Source organism: Bombus vosnesenskii, unplaced genomic scaffold, assembly GCF_011952255.1.
Source record: "Bombus vosnesenskii isolate JDL3184/JDL3185 unplaced genomic scaffold, Bvos_JDL3184-5_v1.1 scf7180000014105, whole genome shotgun sequence".
Taxonomy (NCBI): domain Eukaryota; kingdom Metazoa; phylum Arthropoda; class Insecta; order Hymenoptera; family Apidae; genus Bombus; species Bombus vosnesenskii.
The window spans coordinates 2,798,741-2,823,775 of NW_022883371.1; the positions used below are offsets into that span (position 1 = coordinate 2,798,741).

The window sequence follows — 25,035 nt, forward strand, 5'->3', positions numbered from 1 at the left end:
TCGACTCTGACCCCTGGGGGCGCCCTTACAGAATGGTATTGAACAAACTCCGTCCATGGACGCCTCCCTTAACAGAGAGCATGGACCCTCGATTCCTGGATGAGGTCGTCGGCACCTTGTTCCCGGGAGCTTCGAACGAGGGAGATGGCAGCCCTACCGAAGAGGAGGAGCAGGAGCCTCAACCGCCAGAAGAAGAACCACGTGTCTCCGCGGGAAGGTGGAGCCCGGAATTGAGGGTCACCGAGGAAGAACTGGCCGGGGCCGTTGGGAGGATCGGAACGCGGAAAGCACCGGGTCCCGATGGAGTCCCGGCCCGCCTGTGGAAGGACGTCGCCGGCGTCTTGGCCCCGAGACTAATGCGTCTGTTTGATGGATGCCTGTCTCGGGGTGAATTCCCCGCATCATAGAAGGAGGGGCGGATGGTCCTGCTGCCGAAGCCGGGGCGCTCCCCGGACTCGCCTTTCGCCTTTCGGTCGATGTGCCTTTTGGACAAGGCGGGCAAGCTACTGGAGAGAGTGGTGGCTGCCCGCCTGGAGTCGCATCGGTCCCAGAGTGTGCCCGGACTGCACGACGGCCAGTTCGGTTTTCGGAGAGGGCGGTCTACGACCGACGCTGTTGTCCGCGTCCGCTCCTTTGTCGAGGGGGCCGAGCGGCATGGTTACGTGGCGCTGGCCGTGTCGCTGGACGCTCAATGCCTTTAACAGCATCCCCTGGGACAGGACATGCCGGGCCCTCGAATTTCATCGGGTGCCCGCGTACCTGCGGGGTGTGGTCCGGGCGTTCCTCCGGGACCGGAGTATCGTTTATACCGTCCGGGGCGGAGGGGTGACCGGGAGGGCTGTACATCGCAGGGTCCCGCAAGGTTCGGTGTTGGGTCGGTTAATGTGGAACATCGCGTACGACGCAGTGCTTTGGACGCCGATGCCTCCGAACTCGACACTGACGTGCTACGCCGACGACACGTTGGTGCTGGTCTGGGGCACGGCATGGGGTAGAATCGTCCGCCAGCATGAAGTATCTGGGCCTAACGCTCGACAGCCACTGGACCTTCAGCGTTCACTTCGAGTGCCCGGCGCCGTCTGTTGAGGCGACGCCGAACGCCTTAGGACGTTTGCTGCCTCGGCTGGGCGGGCCCGGCGTCGGAGTGCGCCGGCTGTACGCCGGCGTGGTACGATCGAAGCTCCTCTACGGAGCTCCGATCTGGGCAGAGGACCTGATGACCAACCGTCGCAGGCTCCTAGCGATCAGGAGGCTGCACAGGACGGTGGCCATCAGGGTAGTGAGGGGCTTCCGCACCATTTCGGCGGCAGCGGTGCTCGCCGGGTTTCCTCCGTTCGAATTGCAGGCCCTGAGGTGTCGCGAGATTTACCTCCACACTCGGGGTGTGTCGAACGGGGTGGGCCCGGCGGGCACCGACGTCAGGGTTCGGGCTCAGCGAGCTTTGCTCGACAGATGGCGCGCCAGCCTCGACACGAGAGCGGGTGCACGGGGGATAAGGATCCTCGGGACCGTCCTTCCAACTGGGACGTTTGGTTGGACGGCGGCGGACCTCCTCTGACCTACAGGCTGACGCAGGTGCTCACCGGACACAGCTGCTTCGGTGAGTATCTGCACCGAATCGGGAAGGAGGCGACCGCGCGCTGCCACCACTGCGATGCGAGCGTGGATTCGGCGCAGCACACGCTGGAATACTGCCCGGCGTGGCCGCGGCCGCGCCACGACCTCATCGCGGAAATCGGATGGGACCTCTCGCCGCCGACGATCCTCGAGGCATTGTTGGTAAGCGAGAGAAGAAGGAGGGCCATGACCTCCTTCTGTGAGCAAGTTATGCTTCGAAAAGAGGCCGCGGAAAGGGTGAGGGTGCGGAACTCTCACCCTGAGAGGTTTGACCGGCGAAGGCGCGGCAGAGGCCATGGACGCGCTTCAGTGAGGCGCGCTAGGTCCGCCGCGCCCCCCGGTGGGGTGCAAACTTAAGCGCTGGCAATAGCTCAGCACCCCGGGGCCGCAAAGCAGCCCGGTAGAGGAACCGGTGTATCGCTCACACCGGTTCCCGAGCCCCTTCCCGCAGCCGGGACGGTCATCGTGGAAGTTTTAGTCGGTTGGAGTCCGGCACTACCACGCCGCTTTTCCCCAGAAGCGACCTGGTGTCCACGTTAATTCCTCCACGTTAATAAAAAAAAAAGACCTTGTAAACCAAAACAATCATTGGTATTAAAGGCTCAATAATATGGGTCTCTCCCGGATTCGAATTTTGCGTTGACTTTTTCTACGTTCAAGTGCCGCTACATAAGTTACAACTATACTGCGGATTTTGATGTATTTATAGAAATACATTTGAAGATGCAGAATCACGCAGAATGTACATATTATGAAAACATCCAAAAGTGTTTTATCCAAAGTGTTTTCTACGATACTTGACAGGTAACATAATTTTCTATTGAAATTCCACTATTTACATAATATTTTGAAAAATTTGTATGAAAATCCACGGTGGATACGACTGATTCAAAAAACCGAATAGATAAATAAATAGTGAATTTATTTAAAAAAAAGAGAGAGAGAGAGAAACAAACCACATTAATTTCTGTGCCTAATAGTGTACAAATGGAAGGATCGGAAAAAGCCAGAATTTCCCTCAATATACTTAGCAATAGGCAATGAAAGCATCGTTCATTTATATCTATTTTGTACCTATTTTTCATTGTTCACTTTGTCGCCAGTCAAACCTATATTTGCCACTCCTAGAATTGGTCCCGTAACGACAGCGCGTGATTAATCGCGATCGAACGAACAGACTGGAGTGAAAAAATATCAGGAGAAGGAGGAGAGAAGACAGACCCTCGCGTGTATGAACGATGAGATTCTTGTACGAAGTTAGCGGAATAAAAAAAAGGAGAGAAGGGAAAAACAGAATAAACGGCAAACGAGGGTCGAGTTGGCATTATCGAGGATCGTGCACGCAACTCGCGTGATCGTGACGAAGGAGGGGTGAGTTAACGCGAGGAATCCCAGTTTAATGCAAAGAAATAGACAGCACGAGTCTTTTCATCAAACGATTTACATCGATCCATGAAAATGGAACGCGTCAGCGGTAAATACGAAATTCCTAATACGTCGTTCGTAACTCGTGACCCAGAAATTGCGATCGGGAGCGTGCCATACACGCAATGTGACCCTGAATACCTGCGAGACGATTCGAGATAAGTTCCATTAATAGCGTGCTAATAAGAAAGTTGACGTAGTTGGAATCTCTCGCAATCAGATGTAATCGTGTAAGTTGGGATTTATTTCTAGGTGATTGTTGTGTTGCGTTATTTTGAACTTTTTTTTACGATACTCAGTACATTATGAATGTAATTTGTGAGATTTTATTTGTGCAATAGTTTACGAACTAAAAATGACTAAAGAGGGAATTGATGGAATGGACGAAGATTAATGATAATATGCAACGTTTTGGACAAATCTGCGCTAATTTTTGTAGTAAAATAGAAAAGACAAATGGCACATTTTCGTGAATTTTCATGAGTTGGTAAAGATAACAGAAAAATTTCGATGTCTATTTGCATAACTTTCTATGATAAGAAAGAATCTCGTTCTTTACAGGACGGTCATTTACATAAACATTCTGTACACAACACCGCTTAATTTAATTTAAATTAAACCCACCTTCTGTGTACTATTTTATTACAATCTTCGAAATAAATTTATTCTTCAACTTTTAACAAAAGATAGGCGTATAAATCGTAAGCAATGCGTATAACTCAAATTTCACTTCTCTAAAAAAAAAAAAAAGAAAACCTCGAGACCTAAAATAATACCTTGTAAAAGAGACTAAATCCTGTCGATGTCAAATGGCTGAAAAATTAATAATTTCCTGTTTTAAATTGATTTATATTTTTTTTATCTGTTTCGCCACTCTTCTAACTAACTGACTACGTGCGTATACATTATACTAGCTAGAAAAATTTGACGAATATCCAGCTGGGCAAAGTAAAGTACATTAAAACATTAATGTAAAAAACAATAATATAAAGTACATTAAAACATTAATGTAAAAAAACATTATACGTACATGTTTGTGCGTACTATTCAAGATTCGTCGCAAGATCATCGGAATCTGAGAAAGTTGGCCGAATGAAATGGTAAGAACAAAGGTCACAGACCAATCCGAGGGGAAGCAAGATACGCGCGCACCAACGTGGAAAATTTCTCCCCTTCCGACTCCTACAATATTATCTCTTAAAGTGATGTTCTCCTCCCGAAATTCAGAGATAGATCGAAAACCACGACGTACAACGTATTTTCAATGAAAACAGATCAAAATCCGAAAAGCTACGCTTCATTGTGTCATCCTGTTAAAGGCGATTTTTATTAGCGAATTTCTGGTGGACCGCCAACATGCTGAAAAATCCAAATCAAATTCAAAATCCAATGGACGACAAAGGTTTCCGTTGCTCGTAAACGTGACGCAATTAACGAAATGGAAATTCAATCGAAAAAAAATTATCAGTTGAGATTAAATTAACGTTGAAAAAGCTTCATAACGTAATATTCCGTTGTGGAAATTTGTTGAGGTAACTCAATTGGTAATGAAGTTTAAAGTTACAGAGCGTCATTAATGTTGAATTAGTGAGGAAACCTTTGAGTTGACAGAAGCTACTGATGTAGTAATTGTAGTTATAGAAGTTTCAGATCGGTATACATAACTAGCTTAAAATAAGTATTCGGGACGTATTTTCCCTCGTTTTCTCCTTCTAGAGAATCGTTTGAAACATAGGGTGTCCTGAATCGATGATATAACCGATAAGAAGAAAGTAATTCTAATTAAAAGATAAATCGGGGAGCATAGAATAAAATATTTTCACGCGACACCCTATTTTTTTTTAAAAAAGTGGCTTTAGACGCTAATCTCGAATATTTGTACATACTTTAACTCTCTTGCGATCCTTGAATTTTTTACGTCACAATCTCGATTTCATTTTAACCAAGAAAAGAAATTTTAATGTTTTAGGAGATCTTTAGCGTAAGATTGAGGAAGGAAATTACGAGATATATTTAGAACGAATTTTCTCAGAAAACAAAATCTCGTATGAGAACGCTTTATTCGTAACATAATGTAATATAATATAATATAGTAACTTTATTTATTTGATAGATTTATTCACAGTGATGAGACAGGAAGCTATGATTATTTAATTAAAGCTACTTCTTAATGTAGTAATGTAATACAACTAAAACAATTAAAATTGGTACAACTAATTAACTTCTGAGTGACAACTCACAACTCGCAACTGACTACTCACGACTCGTGACTAACTCCTAACTCATGATCTACTCCAACTCATGATCTACTACAAGACAATACCCTTAGATTTAAGCATTAGATGCAACTAGAATCAAACATACTATAAACTCTTATAATCCAAGTTTCAGTACCACACCAAAGTAATTTACTTATAATTCTCAACGAGAATTGATTGTAAAAAGTCTACCAAATAAAAAAAAAATGATCTAATACAACTGACTAACTCTCTCCACCAAAACATCCTTTTTTATCAGTTTTAGTATTCCTACCACGGACACGTGTTTCGTAACTGTCGTTGATCCTTTTTCAAGTACCTATTTTCCTAAAAGGCCATGGGCATATTGCTGGGTCGCGTGGCCTATTCGGATTTCGCGTGGTTCCTGGACCGTCTGCACTTTGCTTTTTTTCCTGCACTGTAGTTCATCGGGTTTTCTTTAATGATTTTTCCACGATAGTACAATAATAAAACAATAATAGCATAACAGCTTATGTAGGTGTTCAACGACACTTCGAGGTGATTGTCACGTAAACTTAAGGGTTGGTTGATGAAATAAAATAGCTGAGTCGTAACACAACTATTAATTTTGCCTTAATTAAACTTTATTATGAATTCAGCAATCACGATGTAATACACACTGAATTAACATAAATCACAATTCACTCCAACCACGTTATGTAGGACTTAGTTACAATTATACGTTAAGTACGCGACTGTTATAAGGGTAGGACCGGTAAAGATATGTTGACTATTCTAAGGATACAGAATAAGTGAGTGTTACTGACGATACTGTGTCTGAGGAAGGCTAGGGGTCGGTGTGTCTGAGGACACTGAACTATCGGATTTGTTGATGACAATTTTGGTTAAGGAAGTGAGGATAGTAGACACCGTTTCCGATTGAATAGTAAGACGGTTAGTGGCCCAGGAAGGGTTTTAGCCGCCCTCGCGAGAAAGTTGCTAACGGAACATACTAAATGTGAAGAGAACCAACTTTCTAGGTTAATACGTGATAGACAATAAACGTAAAAGGGAATCTAAAACAAGAAATACTCGCTTGGTCCGAAGGACCTTAACTATGAAAATTCCAAGACCCCTGGTGGGTACTTAAGACTATTGAGGGTACGCGCCAAGGATGTGCAGACATCGGGGTGCCATCCTGTTCGCGGTGTGTGGCCTGGTCTCTGATGTGAATTGACGTTATATGGTCCACGACACTTCCTGGGTCGTGAACTGCAAATTTCTTGGCAACGACGAGAATGTCACGTAAACTTGAGGCTTAGATGATAAAAACAAGAAGGTTGAGCCGTAACACAACTATTAACTTTCTTTTTATCAAAGATTATGAATTCAATAATCACAATTGAATATACACTGATGCGTATGTATAAATTATGTACGCGATTCGTCTAAGAGTAGAAACGGTAAAAGATGTTGACTATTCTAAAGATAGAGAATAAGTCGCAGGAATACGAGGCTGTCCGCCTCTTTTGCGAACGGGTTATGCCCGCAAAGGAGCGATGGAGAGGGATGGCGGTCAGGCGGCCTAGAGCCGCTTCATCGCCGTCCCAACGGACCGCGACTAGAAGGGGGATGGCGCTAGGGACAATGCCCGGCCCCCATCCTAGAGCCAAACTCAACAGCTAGGGAAATTTTTTTTTTTTTATTTATTTGTTGAAATTACAATCAATTCTTGCGTTGAGAATTTTCAGTAATTTTTCTGGCGTGGCGCAGTGACATTTTTTTTTTTTTATTTATTAGTTGAAATTACAATCAATTCTCGCGTTGAGAATTTTCAGTAATTTTTCTGGCGTGGCGCAGTGACATGGCTGTTTATTTACAATAAGTTAATACTTATTATAGATAGGTATAATTTATAAGTATTATAAGTAAGTGCATATGCTTAATTTGGATAACTAAATGAATCTAGCGTTTAGGTCTAGCGGGTAGTGCCTCTTCAGCCTGCGAATCTGGTCCGTCGTATCAAGTAGTCCAGTGATTAGGGGGTTTCGGTGTTTGTTGACTCTTTTGCTATATCTGTCGCTATATTTTGCTATTTCCTCTTCGACTGTGGGTATCTTGAGGTTGCGATGGATGGTTTCGTTGGTAACATACCAAGGTGCGTCTATTAAGGATCTTAGCGTTTTTGATTGGAAGCGTTGAAGTATTTCGATGTTGGAGTTACTTGCTGTTCCCCATAGTTGGATTCCGTAGGTACAGACAGGTTTTATTACGGTCTTGTAGAGGGTAATTTTATTCTGTATGTTTAGTTTGGAACGTCGGCCCGTGAGCCAATAGAGCTTTTTTAGTTTGTCCTTTAATTGCTTCGTTTTATCTGAGATGTGTGTCTTCCACGTTAGTCTCCTGTCCAGGATCATGCCCAGGTATCGGACTGAGTCCCTGCTAGGAACTGTTGCATTGTTGATGGTGACCTGGGGGCAGGTTTGTTTTCGGAGCGTGAAGGTTACATGTGAGGATTTCTTTTCGTTGACTTTGAAGCCCCATTTGTGAAACCACTTTTCCATGGAGTCGAGACTTCGCTGGAGAGTGGATGAGGCTATTACCGGGTCTGCGTGGGTAGCTAATAGCGCTGTGTCGTCTGCAAATGTCGCTATTGTTATATCGTTTGATATAGGTAGGTCGGCAGTGTAGATGGAGTACAGTAGGGGTCCGAGGACACTACCTTGGGGTATGCCGGATTCTATTGGGAATGTTGCGGAAGTGGCGTCTAGGCATTTAACCATGAATTGTCTATTGGTTAGGTAGGAGTTTAGGATGGAGTAGTAGAGGTGAGGTAGGATCTTTTTAAGCTTGTATAGTAGCCCTTCATGCCATACTTTGTCGAATGCCTGTTGGATGTCTAGGAAAGCCGCTGAGCAATATTTATTCTTTTCGAGTGTTTGGCTGATCGTATGGGTTATGCGGTGGATTTGCTCTACTGTTGAATGTTGTTTTCGGAAGCCGAATTGGTGATCTGGGAGTGTTTTCAAGTTCTCTAGAAGTGGAAGGAGTCGATTCGTGAGCATCTTCTCGAATAGTTTAGACAGGGTAGGTAAAAGACTGATTGGGCGATAGGAGCAGGTTTCGTATATCGGTTTACCGGGTTTAGGGATGAGGGTAATCAATGAGATTTTCCAGGCCTTAGGATAGTGTTCCAGGCGAAGGATAGCATTAAAAATCGATGTGATGAGTGCTATCCCTTTTGTGGGAAGTTCCTTGATTGCTTTATTGCCTATTAGGTCGTGTCCTGCTGCTTTCTGGGGGTTTAGGCGACTGATTGTTTCTACAGTCTCTGCAGAGGAGAAGGGTTCGATAGGAGGGGACATTTGGAAGGGGGTGTGCAGGTATTCAGTAACGTCCGCGGCAGCTTTGGGGGAATGGGGTTTGAATACTTTAGACAAGTATTTAGCAAACAGGTCGGCTTTTTCTATAGGGCTTTGCGCCCATCCACCTTGCGGACGGCGGATAGGTGGGATTATTTGTGGGGGGCGTGTGAGTTTCCTGGAGGCCTTCCATAGTGAGTAGTTGGCGTCGGCTGTGGGGGATAAGCTGGCGAGGTATTTATGGAAACAGTCGTTTTTATAGTTTCTTAAGGTTCTGGATAGCTTTCTAGTTGCGTTGTTAAGTTTGCGTTTGTCCTCCGGTGTTCTATGGGTCTGCCATACTCTTCTTAGTCTACGCTTTTCTGCTATTTTTTTTAGTATATATTGAGGATATTCTTGTTTGCTGTTAGATGGCTTTGTCGGTGTGGAGAGGCGGATTGCGTTTATTATGCTCGTGTTTAAGTATTCCGTGGCTGCTTCGATTTCTTTCTTAGTTTTTAGTGGAGTTAAGGCTGAAGTTGAGTGTGTAAAGACTTCTCTAAAGAGCTGCCAGTTGGTGTGTTGGTTGTGAATGGAGCCATTAGGTGTATTCTCGATGATTGTTGAACTGATTATTGCCATCACGGGGGAATGATCAGAGGAGAGATCAGCCGATGAGTTGGTTTGGACGTGTCTTGATGAGATATTTTTAGTTACGAAGAAGTCGAGAAGGTCGGATATTTTGTTGGTGTCAGTGGGCCAGTATGTGGGTTCGTATGTGATGAGGTAGTTGAGGTTGTTGTTTATTATGCTGTTTAAGAGGTTTTTGCCTCTTGCTGTAATCAGTCTGCTGCCCCATTGGGTGTGCTTGGCGTTATGGTCTCCCCCAGCTATGAATCTATTGCCCAGGGTGTCCAGGAAGTTATCAAAGTCTTCTTTGTCTGGGAGTGTCTGGGAGGGCAATATACTGCTGAAGTGGTGATTGTGCCATGACAGTCTTCTATTGCTACGTTTGTTGCTTGGAGGTAGTCTTTCTGGAATGATGGAAGTTCGTAGTGCTTAATACTTGCTTTGATTATTATTCCGGTGCCACCGTGGGCCTTTCCGCTGGGGTGTTGGGTATGGTAGAATTTGTAACCATTTATTTTCAGGTAGTTTTTGTCGGTGAAGTGGGTTTCCGATACGAGCATTACGTCGATTTGCTGGTGTTTTAGGAAGAGTTTTAGTTCAAGTTTGTGTTGCGCTAGACCGTTGGCGTTCCAAAGAGCTATGCGTCTTGGTTTTATTTTGCGTCGGGGCGTATTAATTTATCCATGATGAGTGTTAGTAGCGATAGCAAATTATTTATATGCTCTGATTGTTTCTCTATTAGCTTTTCAAGCCTAGAGAAGTTGTCTGTGTTAGGTGGGTTGGGGACACTATTTTGGGAAAGATCCCTTTGGCTGTTCGGGTTATTTTGGATGCCTTGTACTGCTTGGGCATAGGAGGTTGAGGTGGTGATGAATTTGGTAGGACTGGGTGTTTGGTTGGTTGAGGGGGTTGGGGTAGTCGTGAATTTCGGCGGGCTGGGTGTTTGGTTGGATACCTCTTTTGCTCTGAGCTTAGGGTACCTGTTCGTGTATAGTGTTTTATATGCTGGGCAGCCTTTGTAGTTGGCAAGGTGGTCCCCTTGGCAGTGGATGCATTTCGCTGGGGTTTCCTGTGATTTGGCGCACTGGTCAGTGGAGTGAGTGCCTGCACATTTAACGCAGCGGAAAGTATGGTTGCAGTATTTCTGCGTATGACTGTACCTTTAGCACCTTTTGCATTGCACTATTTCTTTTTTCACAAGCGATGGTTCGAATTTTACTATTGCGTTCATTAGGCGACTGATATTGTAGATTTCCTTATTGTTTGGCTTTTGTTTTATATCTATGAAAAATAAGGATAACGGGTCTTTCGAGACTCTATGCCTTATAATGCTTACGTTGATGACTTCGTGTCCGAGTTTGGAGAGTTCGTATTTGAGTTCGTCTATGTCTGCTGAGTGGTGGATGTTTCGTAGGACCACCCGGAAAGGCCTTTCCTGTTTGAGTTGGTAGATGTGGAAGTTGACGTTCAGGGTCCTAAGTATCTTGGTGAGTTTTCTGTAAGCTTCTGGGTTCCTCGGCAGTATTTTTACTTTATTGTTATTTATCTTTAAGTTATAGTCCTCCTTGGAGATATCTCTCTCTAGGGACTTGATCATTGTTTGTATGTCAATTACGTCATCCACAAATATTGGTGGGGGAGGGGCGATTCTCTGTGATTGTTGGTTTGGCGGCGGGTCTGCGATTTCCATGGCGTCGTTAGTGGATTGCAGTACGACGAACCTGTTGTGGGTGTTTATTTGTATCGTTGATTGTTCGTTCCGGGTGTCGATTGTGTATGGTTTTGCTGTTTCTATTTTCCGTTTCTTTGTAATATTAGCGTTGTTGGTGCGGAGAGTTCTGCTACACTTCTGCCACGGGGGGGGGGGGGTAGCGCGGGGTAGTTGCGAGTCTGCTCCGGAGAGCCTGGTCGCGATTGCTGGGCCATCATCGAGCTAGTTGATTCAAAATGAATAACTAGTCGTGAGGCTATGAGGCTAGTATTCGGGTTGGGGTTGGGTGCGTGGAATTTTCTTCTCCCTAAAGGGTAGGAAACACTTGGCTGTGTTCACTTTCGACGGTTGGGCGACACGTGTTGTTTTCGGACTACACTGGGCACTGATTGCTTCTGATTGAATAAGAAAAAGGTTGCCGGGCAAGGAAGGGTTCTAGCCGCCCCCGAGAGGAAGTTGCTAGTGGGAAGCATCATACGTGAGAAAAACCAACTTTCTCGTATTTTCCCGATGTAGACAATAAATTTAAGGAGCACTTTAAACAAAAGATACTTGTTTGGTCTGACGGACCTTAATTATAAAAATGCCAAGATTTATGGTGGGTCCTTAAGACTATCGAAGGCAGTAAGGATGTGCAGACATCTGGATGCCATCTTGCCCGCGGTGTGGGGCCTGGTTAGTGTAGAGAGTCATTGGACGTAACAATAGGTACCATGCCTGTCGATCAAGTCCATTCAATTATACTACGTATTATACGACATTTTGTATGTATACAATGAACATTATGGGATAAAGTAAACCGATTATAGCGTGTAAATTAGGGTGCAACAGAAACGAGGACAAAAATCGTACGAGTATGTATTCGTAAGTAGGTATTTCACATCCTTTAATTTTACTTGCGGTAAAAACCATTGTCCACACGTGGCCATGCATTCTAATCGCGATCCTCCGGTTTCATCGAGCAATGTAATTAGCCGGGGAAATTCAAACCATTAACGTATCGTTGTAAAAAAAGAACGAATAAAACTGCTGAAGATAGGAAAAAAGAGGGAATAATCTTGCCGGAAGTGACGAGCGATGAGATAGAGAGGGTAATGGAGCCAACAAGCGTTGGAATTGTTCGAACGAACATCCTCTTAAGTAGCCATTTAAAGTCCGCATTCCGACCACGTGAAATCTCTTTGGTGACTCTCTTGCTCATCGAAATTTTGTCGCGTTAAAACGGTCACGTTGTGCCAACAACGGTGAAATATTACCACTTCCGAGTCCCGGCGAGCTTAGAATGGAATACTATACCGCAAACTAAGTAACTGTGCTTAAATTACACCACGCTAGTTGCTACAAAATGGAAAACTTTTGTCCTAATATTCTTAAGAGGCAATCGCGACACGTACAACGTTTACCAGGCTAAATTGTGCCTTTGGTAAACTCAATGGACTGTGTTCTCTAGACAGACATCCTGCTGCGAGACAACTACTGCCCACTATGTGCTTCCGAGTGGGCTTCTCAATGACACATTCTTGGAAAGATGCGTGACAGATTCTGAATCGAGGATATGGCATGTGTCGTTTTGCCAGGCAATGAATACTATTTTCTATGGGAAATCTGTTTTTTCTCTACCTTTGTATTTTGTTTTCCTTCTTCTGTTCTCTTTTTTTGTAACCAATGATATTTGGTATATGTCTAAACTACGTCTACACTGTATGGGACAAGCTATACATCTGTATATTCTCTGTAAAAAAAGGTATTAAGGCACTTAGATCAGTTTCTTTTTTTTTATTTACTTATTTAATTTGTATTTTACAATTTGTCCTAATGGATATTCGGTGAATTTTTCTATCTTTATTGCTAAATAACATGTGGATGGCTACCGCCAGCGGGATACCATCTTTTAGTTTGTCTATTTTATTTCTTTAAATTCTACCAAATGTCCAAATCGGACAAATTGTGAATGTAAACAACTAAATAAAAAAAAAATTTATTTTTTTAGTGAGGTCAGTGGGATGTTTTCTTTTCAGTCTTTTTTTTATATGGGGTTTGTTCGTTTTAGCAGCCAACTGGTTTGGATGTGTTGCCATTTTTCCCTTGTATTTTTTTTTTTTTTTTTGATATTTGTCGATTTCTTCTTTGACCATTGATCAGATCAAAGATTTACCATTCAAACCGGTTGGCTGCTGAAACGAGCAAAATTCTCATAAACGGAAGACTAAAGGGAAAACACCCCACTGACTTCACTAAAGAAATAAAATAGACAAATTCAAAGATGGTATCCCGCTGGGGGTAGCCACCCACATGTTAATTAGCAATAAAGCTAGAAAAATTTACCGAATATCCATTAGGACAAATTGTAAAGTACAAATTAAATAAAGAAAAGATCAAAGATTGATCAAATGATATTTCAACTTTAATTTTGTACAATTTATCGAAAATTCACAGTATGTCCAGCTGGACAAATTGTAAAGTACAAATTAAGTAATAAAAAAGAAACTTATCGTATGTATGAGAAACAAAGACAGACAACGTAGTACTTTTACACTCACGTTCTCAGATTTAAAATATTTATTTTATTTACTTTAAACTTAGCACTCTCAGATATCAGTATTCTAATACGCACTGTCATAACGTGTGACTAAATGTTAAGAATATTGATTTCCATAAAAAGTTTATGACCGTGATATTTGCGATGGACCAATATATTAAGAAAATGTTCATAGTATATACACCCACACATTTAAGATGGTTTCCATTTCATTTTGAATTTATTTTATTTTGCTTGAAAGGAAAAAAGTTTCCTGACAAAAAAATTAAGAATATTCTTGTTTATACGTAAACAGTAATTTCAACTGTATATCGATATTTTCTATATAAAAATATGTACGTAATAAATTTGTATTACAAATCAGAGAGGAAAATACGAGTAAATAAATGTGTAGAATTATAAGGTATTAAAGAAAACGCGGTGGAAGCATTACATAACTGACACACAAAGACGGATGCGCGTAAAAGGACAGAGCAAAACAAGAAAAGGAAGCATAATAAAATGAACGATGATAGCTCTTTTCTCTCTCTTTCTCTATATCAGCCGATATTATTCAATAGTCGATATTCAATAGTCGAAGTAGGAGCATTGACTTTTATGCTATTTCAGAGTATCTTCAAAGAAAAATTGGTCAGATCACTTACGTACGTCCATTGTATCTAGTTATCTTATATTTTATTTTAGATAGAAGTAGCAAAGCTTTTAGAATTTCTTTTCTTACGATGGTGAAAAATATATAGATGCTTTTGTGTATAGATGTTTTTATTGAAATCGAAACAGGATTTTTAGCATATTAGCGAAAATAAATTCCTCCAGCTATGATCACTACAAATTAAAATTTATGTTATATGTCTGTAATACCAGCGTTAACATTTAACCAGGTTTTCCATTTTTCTTCATTTTCTCTATCTTTACTGAAAAAAAAAAAACTGTAACCGTGTCTATTTTTACATAGATCTACAGCCGACCTATATCTGTATATGTACGTACATCGACGTAAGCGAAAGAATACAATCGATGTAACCGCAGGGTCGACACGGTGCGCAATTACCGTGGAATCCGGAAATTTTAATTAAATCGACACGGAAATCGTTGGTGAAACGAATATTCTAACAACTTGGTAAAAGTAATTTTCTCTCGATAGCAGATAGACGGTACATTTCTGTGAGTGAAAAATCATCGTTAGCATTTAACGTGTATTATAACGTGTAATTAAGTGCTTGAAGATTTGTTTTAATAAAATAAAAGTATAAATGAAAGAAGCACAAAAATTGTTAACATGTTTTTGTTTAACTGAAAAGATATTACGATTGATCGCGAATAATTTGTTATACGTGGTGATGTGGTAACGAGAAAAATTTTAAATGAACTGTCCTCGATGACAAGCCTTATCAATAACAGCTCTCGCGAAAACCGACGCTTTTTATCTCCGTACAAATTTCTGTTCATATGGCGCTGAATTTGTTACAACCCACGTACTTTTTATTTTTGCTTTTAATCGCTACAAGAGCTCGCAAAGATAGAAATAGCATGTTTCAACAGGAAAAAGAAACTGATAAGTCTTCCTATAATATATATGAAGGAAGACTTATCAGTATTATATATATATATCTTTTTTTATTAAAATCCTTTTTCTTCCATCGAACTCTTCGCTGGTGAAATAACGTTTGAACTTTAACGATTTACAACTTCTAAGGAACAAACCTTTTACAATAGCTTCGCGATTGATTCAATACATGAAATTGATACTCTGGAGTACGGAAGGATTGAAAGTTACTCTGTCTACATATAAATTAAAAAAATTAACTTTTCGCATGTCCTCCTGTCCTTAGCCCATTTTTAATTAAAAATGAAGTTAAAAAAGGATTGAAATTATAGAGGAGCAGTTTTAAAATCCAGTATATTGACAACCAATCTTGTACATGAACACGCAAAGAAAAACTCAAATCCGAACAAAGTTTATAATTAACAATACAAATATGGACTGATTAGAAATAGATAACGACGAATTGAAAATTATTTATGAGCTAGAATTATTCACGTCGCATGCTCGCATATGAAGTTCAACTAATAGCTCAATTAGTATAAATCATCCTTCTAACGTTTTTTCTCCTTTTTTTCTTTTTTTTTTTTATTATTTAATTTGTACTTTACAATTTTTCTAGCTGGACATTTGGTAAATTGCTTCTAACGTTTCGTAAAAATTCCATCCGGTTATCGAGTTGACACGGTTCGTTCGCTCGGCGTTTTATTTGCTTCGTTTGTTTAATGTTTAACGAAACAATGAAAGAGGAAAAAAATAAGAGAAGAAACTATAAATCTGAATAAAAGTATCGATAATTGCGATTGTTAAAACAAAACCATCAGGGTGGGAATGGATTACATAAGAAATAAGCCAGTTCAATTAATATAGCTCGTCGATTAAATTTACTTTTATTGAATTGGCAGAGGAATATTTAAGCGCGTATCAAACGTATTCGACCTGGTAACCTTTTGGCCGATTTCGTGACGTTGCTCCTCCAATAACAAATGACCGAAAGTTATCAAATCAGAAAGGCAAATTGCCAGGTAATAAGAAAACTCCACTTATCTTTGTGGACGTCAATACATAATCTTTTTTGAGGAGAAATAAAATCCACCACCTAACGATTGAATTTCCATATACAGTGATTCACCAGAGTATTCAAACATCTGTCACAGAATTATTTTATGGATACGTTACGTGCATTACACGAGAGTTTTTCAGATTTCTTCGGCACTGTAATGAGTACCAAACACAACTATAATGGAAATTTACCGAATGTCCAGCTGGTCAAATTGTAAAGTACAAATTAAATAATAAAAAAAAATAAACTATAATGGTAAAATTTGAAACCAGTCCGAAAGAGTACAGAAGTTACAAGACGTTTATTGCAAACAGATCTTTAGAGTACTGTAGCCCCTAGCAAGAACAAGAATAACATTCGCATGATTTTAACCAACAAATAATCGCTAATAACTCTGGAAGTTGAATACAACTTTAAAATAAAGAAAAAAGAAAAAACAAGTCTTTGCAAGATGTGCTTCTAATAAATATCTTGTACATATAACTCCCATATACATTGCCAGATTCATTCGGAATTTTGCCAATGTAATGAAGCTAACCGTTATGATGCTAATTTTTTTTCTTTTTTTTTATTATTTAATTTGTACTTTACAATTTGTCCAGCTGTACATTTCGTAAATTTTTCTAACTTAATTACTAAATAACATGTGGATGGCTACCCACAACAGGATACCATCTTCGAGTTTGACTATTATGGTGCTAATGAAATTTCAAAATGTTTTGTATAATATATGCATAAAAGGTTCCTAGTTTCTGGGAGTGTTCGAACAGTCACTGGTGTAGATACATACGTTCACATGTCATATCTTATCATCCAGTTCCTATATTGACTATATCTTTATTTTCGTCAATATTAGAAAATCAATATTTACTGTATTGAATTTTCACAGTACAAAATACATATAAATGACATTTCATCTGTTATTTATGTATTCCTATCAGTTGAGTATGTTTAATCGCTGCACTTTTGCCTTTTGTTGTTATATTAATTAGCTTATTAATGGATTATTAACTTGTCACTTTTATCGCTAATATTGCCTGTTAATTAACGTGAAACATGTGAGTTATATTTATTGATTCATTAATCGTTTCATCTTTCACTTTTGTGCCAGTAACCCACTCTGAGAATTTCTTTTTTTATTTATTTAATTAGTATTTTACTATTTGTCCAGCTGGACATCTTTCTGAGAATGCAGCAATCATTTGTCGCCTCCATGAGGACAATTTGAGACTCATTATGGGAATATTAATGATGATCAATGTTTCCCATGTTTCCTTTAATAACAATCAAAATTAATCCAGCAGAAGCTCGATTATCAGAATACCAATTGTAGAATATCAATTAACGGAAAAGGGAATGGCCCTCGTGAAAAAATATATTTATCTTCCTTTATTTTGTATGAATAATCGAATAATTAAATTCCTACTGTAGTAATAACATTTAGGAATCGTTATCGATTGGTTTATTATATGAAAATGTGAGCGAGTGAAATTTTTGTATTTAAAATTTCATATCCGTGTTCGTTACGTTACGAAGATTCTCGGTTACACATCAAATAATCGCTCTTGTACATCGTTCAATAAACAAGCTGCAATTTCGTCGAAATTAAATATGAAACGGGTCCGACGAAAAAATGTTGAGATATTTTATTTACGAAGCTTTTTAAGTGAGTATGCAGCATCCCACTAGTATAATAATTTCTATCCCTTTACTGCGAAACCGTAGAATCACGGATAACAAATTTGTTTCGTTTCGCGCGAATCAAAAAATTTTTCTATAGAAAAGCGCGCGAGTAAAATCAACTTTTCCTCTATCCTTTACGTCGATGCAGCGTATCGTTAAACAAATACCCACAACTCAATCGGAAATATCTATCTTTATAACGTAAATATTAAATATCTTTTTCATTTTTTCAAACAGAAGTTCAATATTATTTGTTACTAGAAGCAAATAAGCAGAAGAAAGCAATTTATAACATCAACATTAAATATCGTGCTTATCTTCGTCATATCAAAATTAATCATTTTTTTTATTTCTCCGTAGGCTCCGTTATTATGTGTTATTTAAAAAAAAAGCAAATAAATTAAACGGATTTGTAATATGAATATAAATATCTTTTTCATGTTTATAATATAAAAATAAAATAAATAAAAAATCATTCGCTATTAAAAAGAAACTAGCAAAAAGTAACAAACTTTTCCATTTGTATTTCCATAATAATCACGATATTTCTTTTTCTGTCTCAATTTACTCATAAACTATCCGATTTTTCGCTCACCATTGTGCCCAAAATAAAGACATACTCTCAGTTCCATTGTGTCCTTTCATCGGAGTATCGAATCCGCGTGACGTTTACAGTTTTCACTCATCGTCTCTGTTGAGAATACAAAAAAAGAGGATATTAACAGAAAATCCATCATCTATTCTATACACATTTATTCATTTCTGTTTCACGATTATCGGAACATTGTTAGCCAATTTCGAGCAAATCATCCTCATCGTTATTTATATTATTCTTCAAATTTAAATTTCCTTTAATAAATCTGCGTAATTTTCGTGAATAACAATTTTTTTACCTCCATTCTTTTCAAGCATATGAAAGTTATGGTTCATTTTTCAAAAAATTTTTTCTGGACTTTTTCCCAGACTCGTTTAATGGAGTTATGAATAAAAAACGACGGCTTAATTGCGTAATAGCCTTTTCGAGGATGAAGTTACCACGAAATACAGGTTGAATTTGTTTCATGAATAAACTTCTATTGAGATTTATTCGGATCATCGCGCGTCTTTATTTCCTTTATCTCCTCGCCTTGTCACCGTGTCTATTTCATCCTGTTCGATTCAGCTCTGATCGATTCCCGGGATTTTATTTCAGACAAGTGAATCGATTCGTGACTTTCCTTCTCGTTCATTTCGAAATACGACGTTATAAGGAAGAGGAAAATCGAAAAGAAAGAAAGACGCATGATCTGTGAATAAAATTTTCCATCAGAGGATTTTTCCTATCAGCCGATGTGTCTTTCATGTAGATATTAAAGTAGGGGATAACTTGTGAATAAAAGGGGGAAACCGTGGGAGATTAATGGACTGGAACTGGAGGATGTTTTTTTCAATTATCGTTACATCGTCGAGGAAATAAAGGTATCCCTGAAATTGGTGGGTTCGTTTGATATGAGCTGTTTTGGAAAAAATTTTGTACTTGGTGCAAATGATGTAAATTGTTCAATTAATAAGAAAAAGGACGAAGAAGAGATAGAATCGACTGATTTTCTTTGAGTCTATGGCCTACGGTACTTCCAGAAAAATAAAAGTTGAAGACGAATGAAGAAACTTGATACGAGCAGAAATTCTAATTCCTGGATCGTCGAGCGTCACAAGCTCCTCTCAGCAAGCGAAAGTTCAAAAGCTGAAAGCTGGAATCTTGCTTAAATTCATTGTTGTCGATGAAGCGGATAAAACTATTATTATATAATCGTGGAGGAAGCTTTTGAAAGTTCTTGTGCTTGAAGGTTTGAAGTCATATCTGCTGTGTATTAACGCGATAAACTTTCTTAACTAAAGTTGTGAGTAAAGTTAAGGAAATTCTGAAAATTGTACGTGAAAAGGTCCCAATCATTTTTATCGCTCAAGTAATACCACGTCAATGGTGAAATACAAGTTTTGACATAACAAGATCGTAAAAGTCAAAGTAATTAAACTTTAGATTTCGAAACAAGTAGGGAATTGATAGGATATAGGCATGTAATTGTACTTTCCGAAATCTTAGTTAGAGCTGTTGACAAGAAATTTTTAATACAAAATTTTTGTATGTTTTTTTATATACTAAAATAAAAATTTATTTTTATACTCGAATATTGTGTAATTATGACTACAGACAAGTTGCATTGAACAATCAAATACACAAGGTTTTTTTTTTCTTTTTTATTTATTTACATTTTACAATTTGTCCAGTAGGACATTTGATAAAATATTATAGCTTAGTGATATAGTATTATAACATGTGGATGTCTACCCCCAGTGGGATATCATCTTCGAATATGATTGATTTAAATACACAAGGTATTTGAGTTATATAAAAAGAAATAATCCATTATGTAAATTATGTAACTCCAATGAAATTAAAACAGAATACAATGTACAAATACAGTCTACAAACTCTTAGACACGGTCTGTTGGTGCTGCTACTCGATGCTCTAATTTACGACCTCGTTATATCGTGGATCGTATTAATTATACGAGCAACGATAAAGAAGTCTCATTTGAATTTTTTCTCTTATGTCTCTAGTTAATGCTTTATTGCAACTGGTAGAAAATTAAAATCTGTATTTTTGATAAGTTTAGACACAAAATTATTGCCATTTAGTTTTGTTAATTCTACTAGTCCTATGCTGGTTATTAAAAAGTGACGTCAATCATTTTTCAATCATTTTTCGTATTAAAATAAAGATTTCATAGAGGATTAGAAAATAGATTAAAAAATTTTAAAAATTTATCGAACTAAAGAGAATTACTATTGATACTTATAGATATTATTGAGATATTAGATATATTATAGATATTTATACATATATATACATATATATATAGAGAGATTAGATATATAGATATTAATCTGAAATTAATAGAAAAATTAACAGGAGTGTAGAATTGCAATTGAAAAAATGAAACAAATGTTTGGTCTATTTACCAAATGTCCAGCTGTAAAGTATAAATTAAATAATAATAAAAAAAATGTTTGATCAGTAGCATATATAATTTTATGTTTCTTTTGTAACAAGTAAATCCAACATCTGCTTTCTCAGACAATGATAATATAGTTTTTTTTTCTAATTATTTAATTTATACTTTACAATTTGTCCAGCTGGACATTCGGTAAATGTAACATGATAATAAAGTGAAGAAAAATAGCTGGGGACGAGCTTACGCATTCTGCGAGAAAGATTATGTTTCAGCGCATCTCTCAAAGTGGAAACAGTTAATCTTCACTGATATTACAATATCCAATTAATAAAAAGAATCGTAAAAATTAAGTCTTTCCCAAGTCCTCTCGACTCATCATGTGTGATAACGATATTTTATCAACTTTCCTATCCTTCTTACTTTTACACCCCATTCGTTACTTCTCTTGCATGAGATCTTCTTCGCGCGACGTACGATGAAACAAAAATGAGAAAACTCAGGAAATAAAGGACACGGTCGAGTTTTGAAATTAATCCTCGCTGTCCCGCGAGATGAATTAGAGAGAGAGGGAGATCGATCGGTCTCAAGTTTCGATACATACACCGTCGGATGGACTATTATATGTCGGAGATGAAAGAACACCGGAGCCTTGGAAATTTTGGGAAAATCCCGTAACATTGTAATCTAGATTCTACCATAGCTGTAATTAAACAATTGTAGTCATCCACCTACTTATAAATTATACTTATCTATAATAAGTATTAACTTATTATAAATAATTAGCCATGTCACTGCGCCACGCCAGAAAAAATTACTGAAAATTCTCAATGCGAGAATTGATTGGAAATATTTATAAATAAAAAAAAAAATCTAGTCCGATTGTAATTGTTCGAAACATGTGATAGTGAGCTTGGGCTCGCGGCGACAACCAGTCGCTGAACGAGGCCGCGGTCAAGGGATAAACGTTTTGTCTAACAAAGTTATGGAGTGATAGTGTAGTTCCCCTTAAAAAGGGAATAGTTGTAACACTCTTTTTTTTTTTTTTATTTATTTGTTGAAATTACAATCAATTCTCGCGTTGAGAATTTTCAGTAATTTTTCTGGCGTGGCGCAGTGACATGGCTGTTTATTTACAATAAGTTAATACTTATTATAGATAGGTATAATTTATAAGTATTATAAGTAAGTGCATATGCTTAATTTGGATAATTAAATGAATCTAACGTTTAGGTCTAGCGGGTAGTGCCTCTTCAGCCTACGAATCTGGTCCGTCGTATCGAGTAGTCCAGTGATTAGGGGGTTTCGGTGTTTGTTGATTCTTTTGCTATATCTGTCGCTATATTTTGCTATTTCCTCTTTGACGGTGGGTATCTTGAGGTCGCGGTGTATTGTTTCATTGGTTACATACCAAGGTGCGTCAATTAGGGATCTTAGCGTTTTCGATTGAAAGCGTTGGAGTATTTCGATGTTGGAGTTACTTGCTGTTCCCCATAGTTGGATTCCGTAGGTCCAGACAGGTTTTATTACGGTCTTGTAGAGGGTAATTTTATTCTGTATGTTTAGTTTGGAGCGTCGGCCCGTGAGCCAATAGAGTTTTTTTAGTATGTCCTTTAGTTGCTTCCTTTTATCTGAGATGTGTGTCTTCCACGTTAGTCTCCTGTCCAGGGTCATGCCCAGGTATCGGACTGTGTCCCTGCTAGGAACTGTTGCATTGTTGATGGTGACCTGGGGGCAGGTTTGTTTTCGGAGCGTGAAGGTTACATGTGAGGATTTCTTTTCGTTGACTTTGAAGCCCCATTTGTGAAACCACTTTTCCATGGAGTCGAGACTTCGCTGGAGAGTGAATGAGGTTATTACCGGGTCAGCGTGGGAAGCTAATAGCGCTGTGTCGTCTGCAAATGTCGCTATTGTTATATCGTTTGATATAGGTAGGTCGGTAGTGTAGATGGAGTACAGTAGGGGTCCGAGGACTCTACCTTGGGGTATGCCGGCTTCTATTGCGAATGTTGCGGAAGTGGCGTCTAGGCATTTCACCATGAATTGTCTATTGGTTAGGTAAGATTTTAGGATGGAGTAGTAGGGGTGGGGTAGGATCTTATTAAGCTTGTATAGTAGCCCTTCATGCCATACTTTGTCGAATGCCTGTTGGATGTCTAGGAACACCGCTGAGCAATATTTTTTCTTTTCGAGTGTTTGGCTGATCGTATGAGTTAAGCGGTGGATTTGCTCGACTGTAGAATGATGTTTTCGGAAGCCGAATTGGTGATCTGGGAGTGTTTTCAAGTTCTCTAGGATTGGAAGGAGTCGGTTCGTGAGCATCTTCTCGAATAGTTTGGACAGGGTAGGTAGAAGACTGATTGGGCGATAGGAGCAGGTTTCGTATATCGGTTTACCGGGTTTAGGGATGAGGGTAATCAATGAGATTTTCCAGGCCTTAGGATAGTGTTTCAGGCGAAGGATATCATTAAAAATCGATGTGATGAGTGCTATCCCTTTTGTGGGAAGTCCCTTGATTGCTTTATTGCCTATTAGGTCGTGTCCTGCTGCTTTCTTGGGGTTTAGGCGACTGATTGTTTCTATAGTCTCTGCAGAGGAGAAGGGTTCGATAGGAGGGGACATTTGGAAGGGGGTGTGCAGGTATTCAGTAACGTCCGCGGCAGCTTTGGGGGAATGGGGTTTGAATACTTTAGACAAGTATTTAGCAAACAGGTCGGCTTTTTCTATAGGGCTTTGCGCCCATCCACCTTGCGGACGGCGGATAGGTGGGATTATTTGTGGGGGGCGTGTGAGTTTCCTGGAGGCCTTCCATAGTGAGTAGTTGGCGTCGGCTGTGGGGGATAAGCTGGCGAGGTATTTATGGAAACAGTCGTTTTTATAGTTTCTTAAGGTTCTGGATAGCTTTCTAGTTGCGTTGTTAAGTTTGCGTTTGTCCTCCGGTGTTCTATGGGTCTGCCATACTCTTCTTAGTCTACGCTTTTCTGCTATTTTTTTTAGTATATATTGAGGATATTCTTGTTTGCTGTTAGATGGCTTTGTCGGTGTGGAGAGGCGGATTGCGTTTATTATGCTCGTGTTTAAGTATTCCGTGGCTGCTTCGATATCTTCCTTTGTTTTTAGTGGGGTGAAGGCTGAGGTTAAGTATGTAAAGACTTCTCTGAAGAGCTGCCAGTTGATGTGTTGGTTGTGAATGGAGCCATTAGGTGTATTCTCGATGATTGTTGAACTGACTGTTGCTATCACGGGAGAATGATCAGAGGAGAGATCAGCCGAGGAGTTGATCTGGACGTGTCTTGATGGGATATTTTTAATTATGAAGAAGTCGAGAAGGTCGGGTATTTTGTTGGTGTCAGTGGGCCAGTATGTGGGTTCGTATGTGGTGAGGTAGTTGAGGTTGTTGTTTATTATGCTGTTTAAGAGGTTTTTGCCTCTTGCTGTAACCAGTCTGCTGCCCCATTGGGTGTGCTTGGCGTTATAGTCTCCTCCAACTATGAATCTATTGCCCAGGGTGTCCAGGAAGTTATCAAAGTCTTCTTTGGCGATGGAGTGTCTGGGAGGGCAGTATACTGCTGAGGTGGTGATTGAGCCATGACAGTCTTCTATTGCTACGTTTGTTGCTTGGAGGTAGTCTTTCTGGAATGATGGAAGTTCGTAGTGCTTAATACTTGCTTTGATTATTATTCCGGTGCCACCGTGGGCCTTTCCGCTGGGGTGTTGGGTATGGTAGAATTTGTAACCATTTATTTTCAGGTAGCTCCTGTCGGTGAAGTGGGTTTCCGATACGAGCACTACGTCGATTTGCTGGTGTTTTAGGAAGAGTTCTAGTTCAAGTTTGTGTTGCGCTAGACCGTTGGCGTTCCAAAGAGCTATGCGCCTTGGTTTTATTTTGCGTCGGGGCGTGCTAATTTTTCCACGATGAGTGTTAGTAGCGATAGCAAATTATTTATATGCTCTGATTGTTTCTCTATTAGCTTTTCAAGCCTAGAGAAGTTGTCTGTGTTAGGTGGGTTGGGGACACTATTTTGGGAAAGATCCCTTTGGCTGTTCGGGTTATTTTGGATGCCTTGTACTGCTTGGGCATAGGAGGTTGAGGTGGTGATGAATTTGGTAGGACTGGGTGTTTGGTTGGTTGAGGGGGTTGGGGTAGTCGTGAATTTCGGCGGGCTGGGTGTTTGGTTGGATACCTCTTTTGCTCTGAGCTTAGGGTACCTGTTCGTGTATAGTGTTTTATATGCTGGGCAGCCTTTGTAGTTGGCAAGGTGGTCCCCTT

General features: G+C 39.6%; 2 protein-coding genes across 3 annotated transcripts in view; one reads left to right on the top strand and one right to left on the bottom strand.

Moving 5' to 3' along the window:
- Nucleotides 1-25,035, bottom strand: part of LOC117239722 (beta-3 adrenergic receptor-like) — a 92,249-nt gene that overhangs the window by 25,654 nt on the left and 41,560 nt on the right. Inside the window, exon 1 of one of the 2 annotated variants that reach the window (XM_033505525.1) lies at nucleotides 18,367-18,467. The exons of the other annotated variant lie outside the window; for it this stretch is intronic. The gene's annotated coding sequence lies outside the window, so the exon portion shown is untranslated. Of the gene's footprint in view, nucleotides 1-18,366; nucleotides 18,468-25,035 lie in introns of those variants that run through there. 2 annotated transcript variants of the gene reach the window in all.
- LOC117239712 lies at nucleotides 1,010-1,558 on the top strand. Its single transcript, XM_033505510.1, has one exon. The coding sequence runs from the start codon at nucleotides 1,010-1,012 to the stop codon at nucleotides 1,556-1,558; it is 549 nt and encodes a 182-aa protein (XP_033361401.1).

Excerpts from the sequence above, each read along its gene's own strand:
- LOC117239712 (XM_033505510.1), top strand. The coding sequence starts at position 1,010 with ATGAAGTATCTGGGCCTAACGCTCGACAGCCACTGGACCTTCAGCGTT.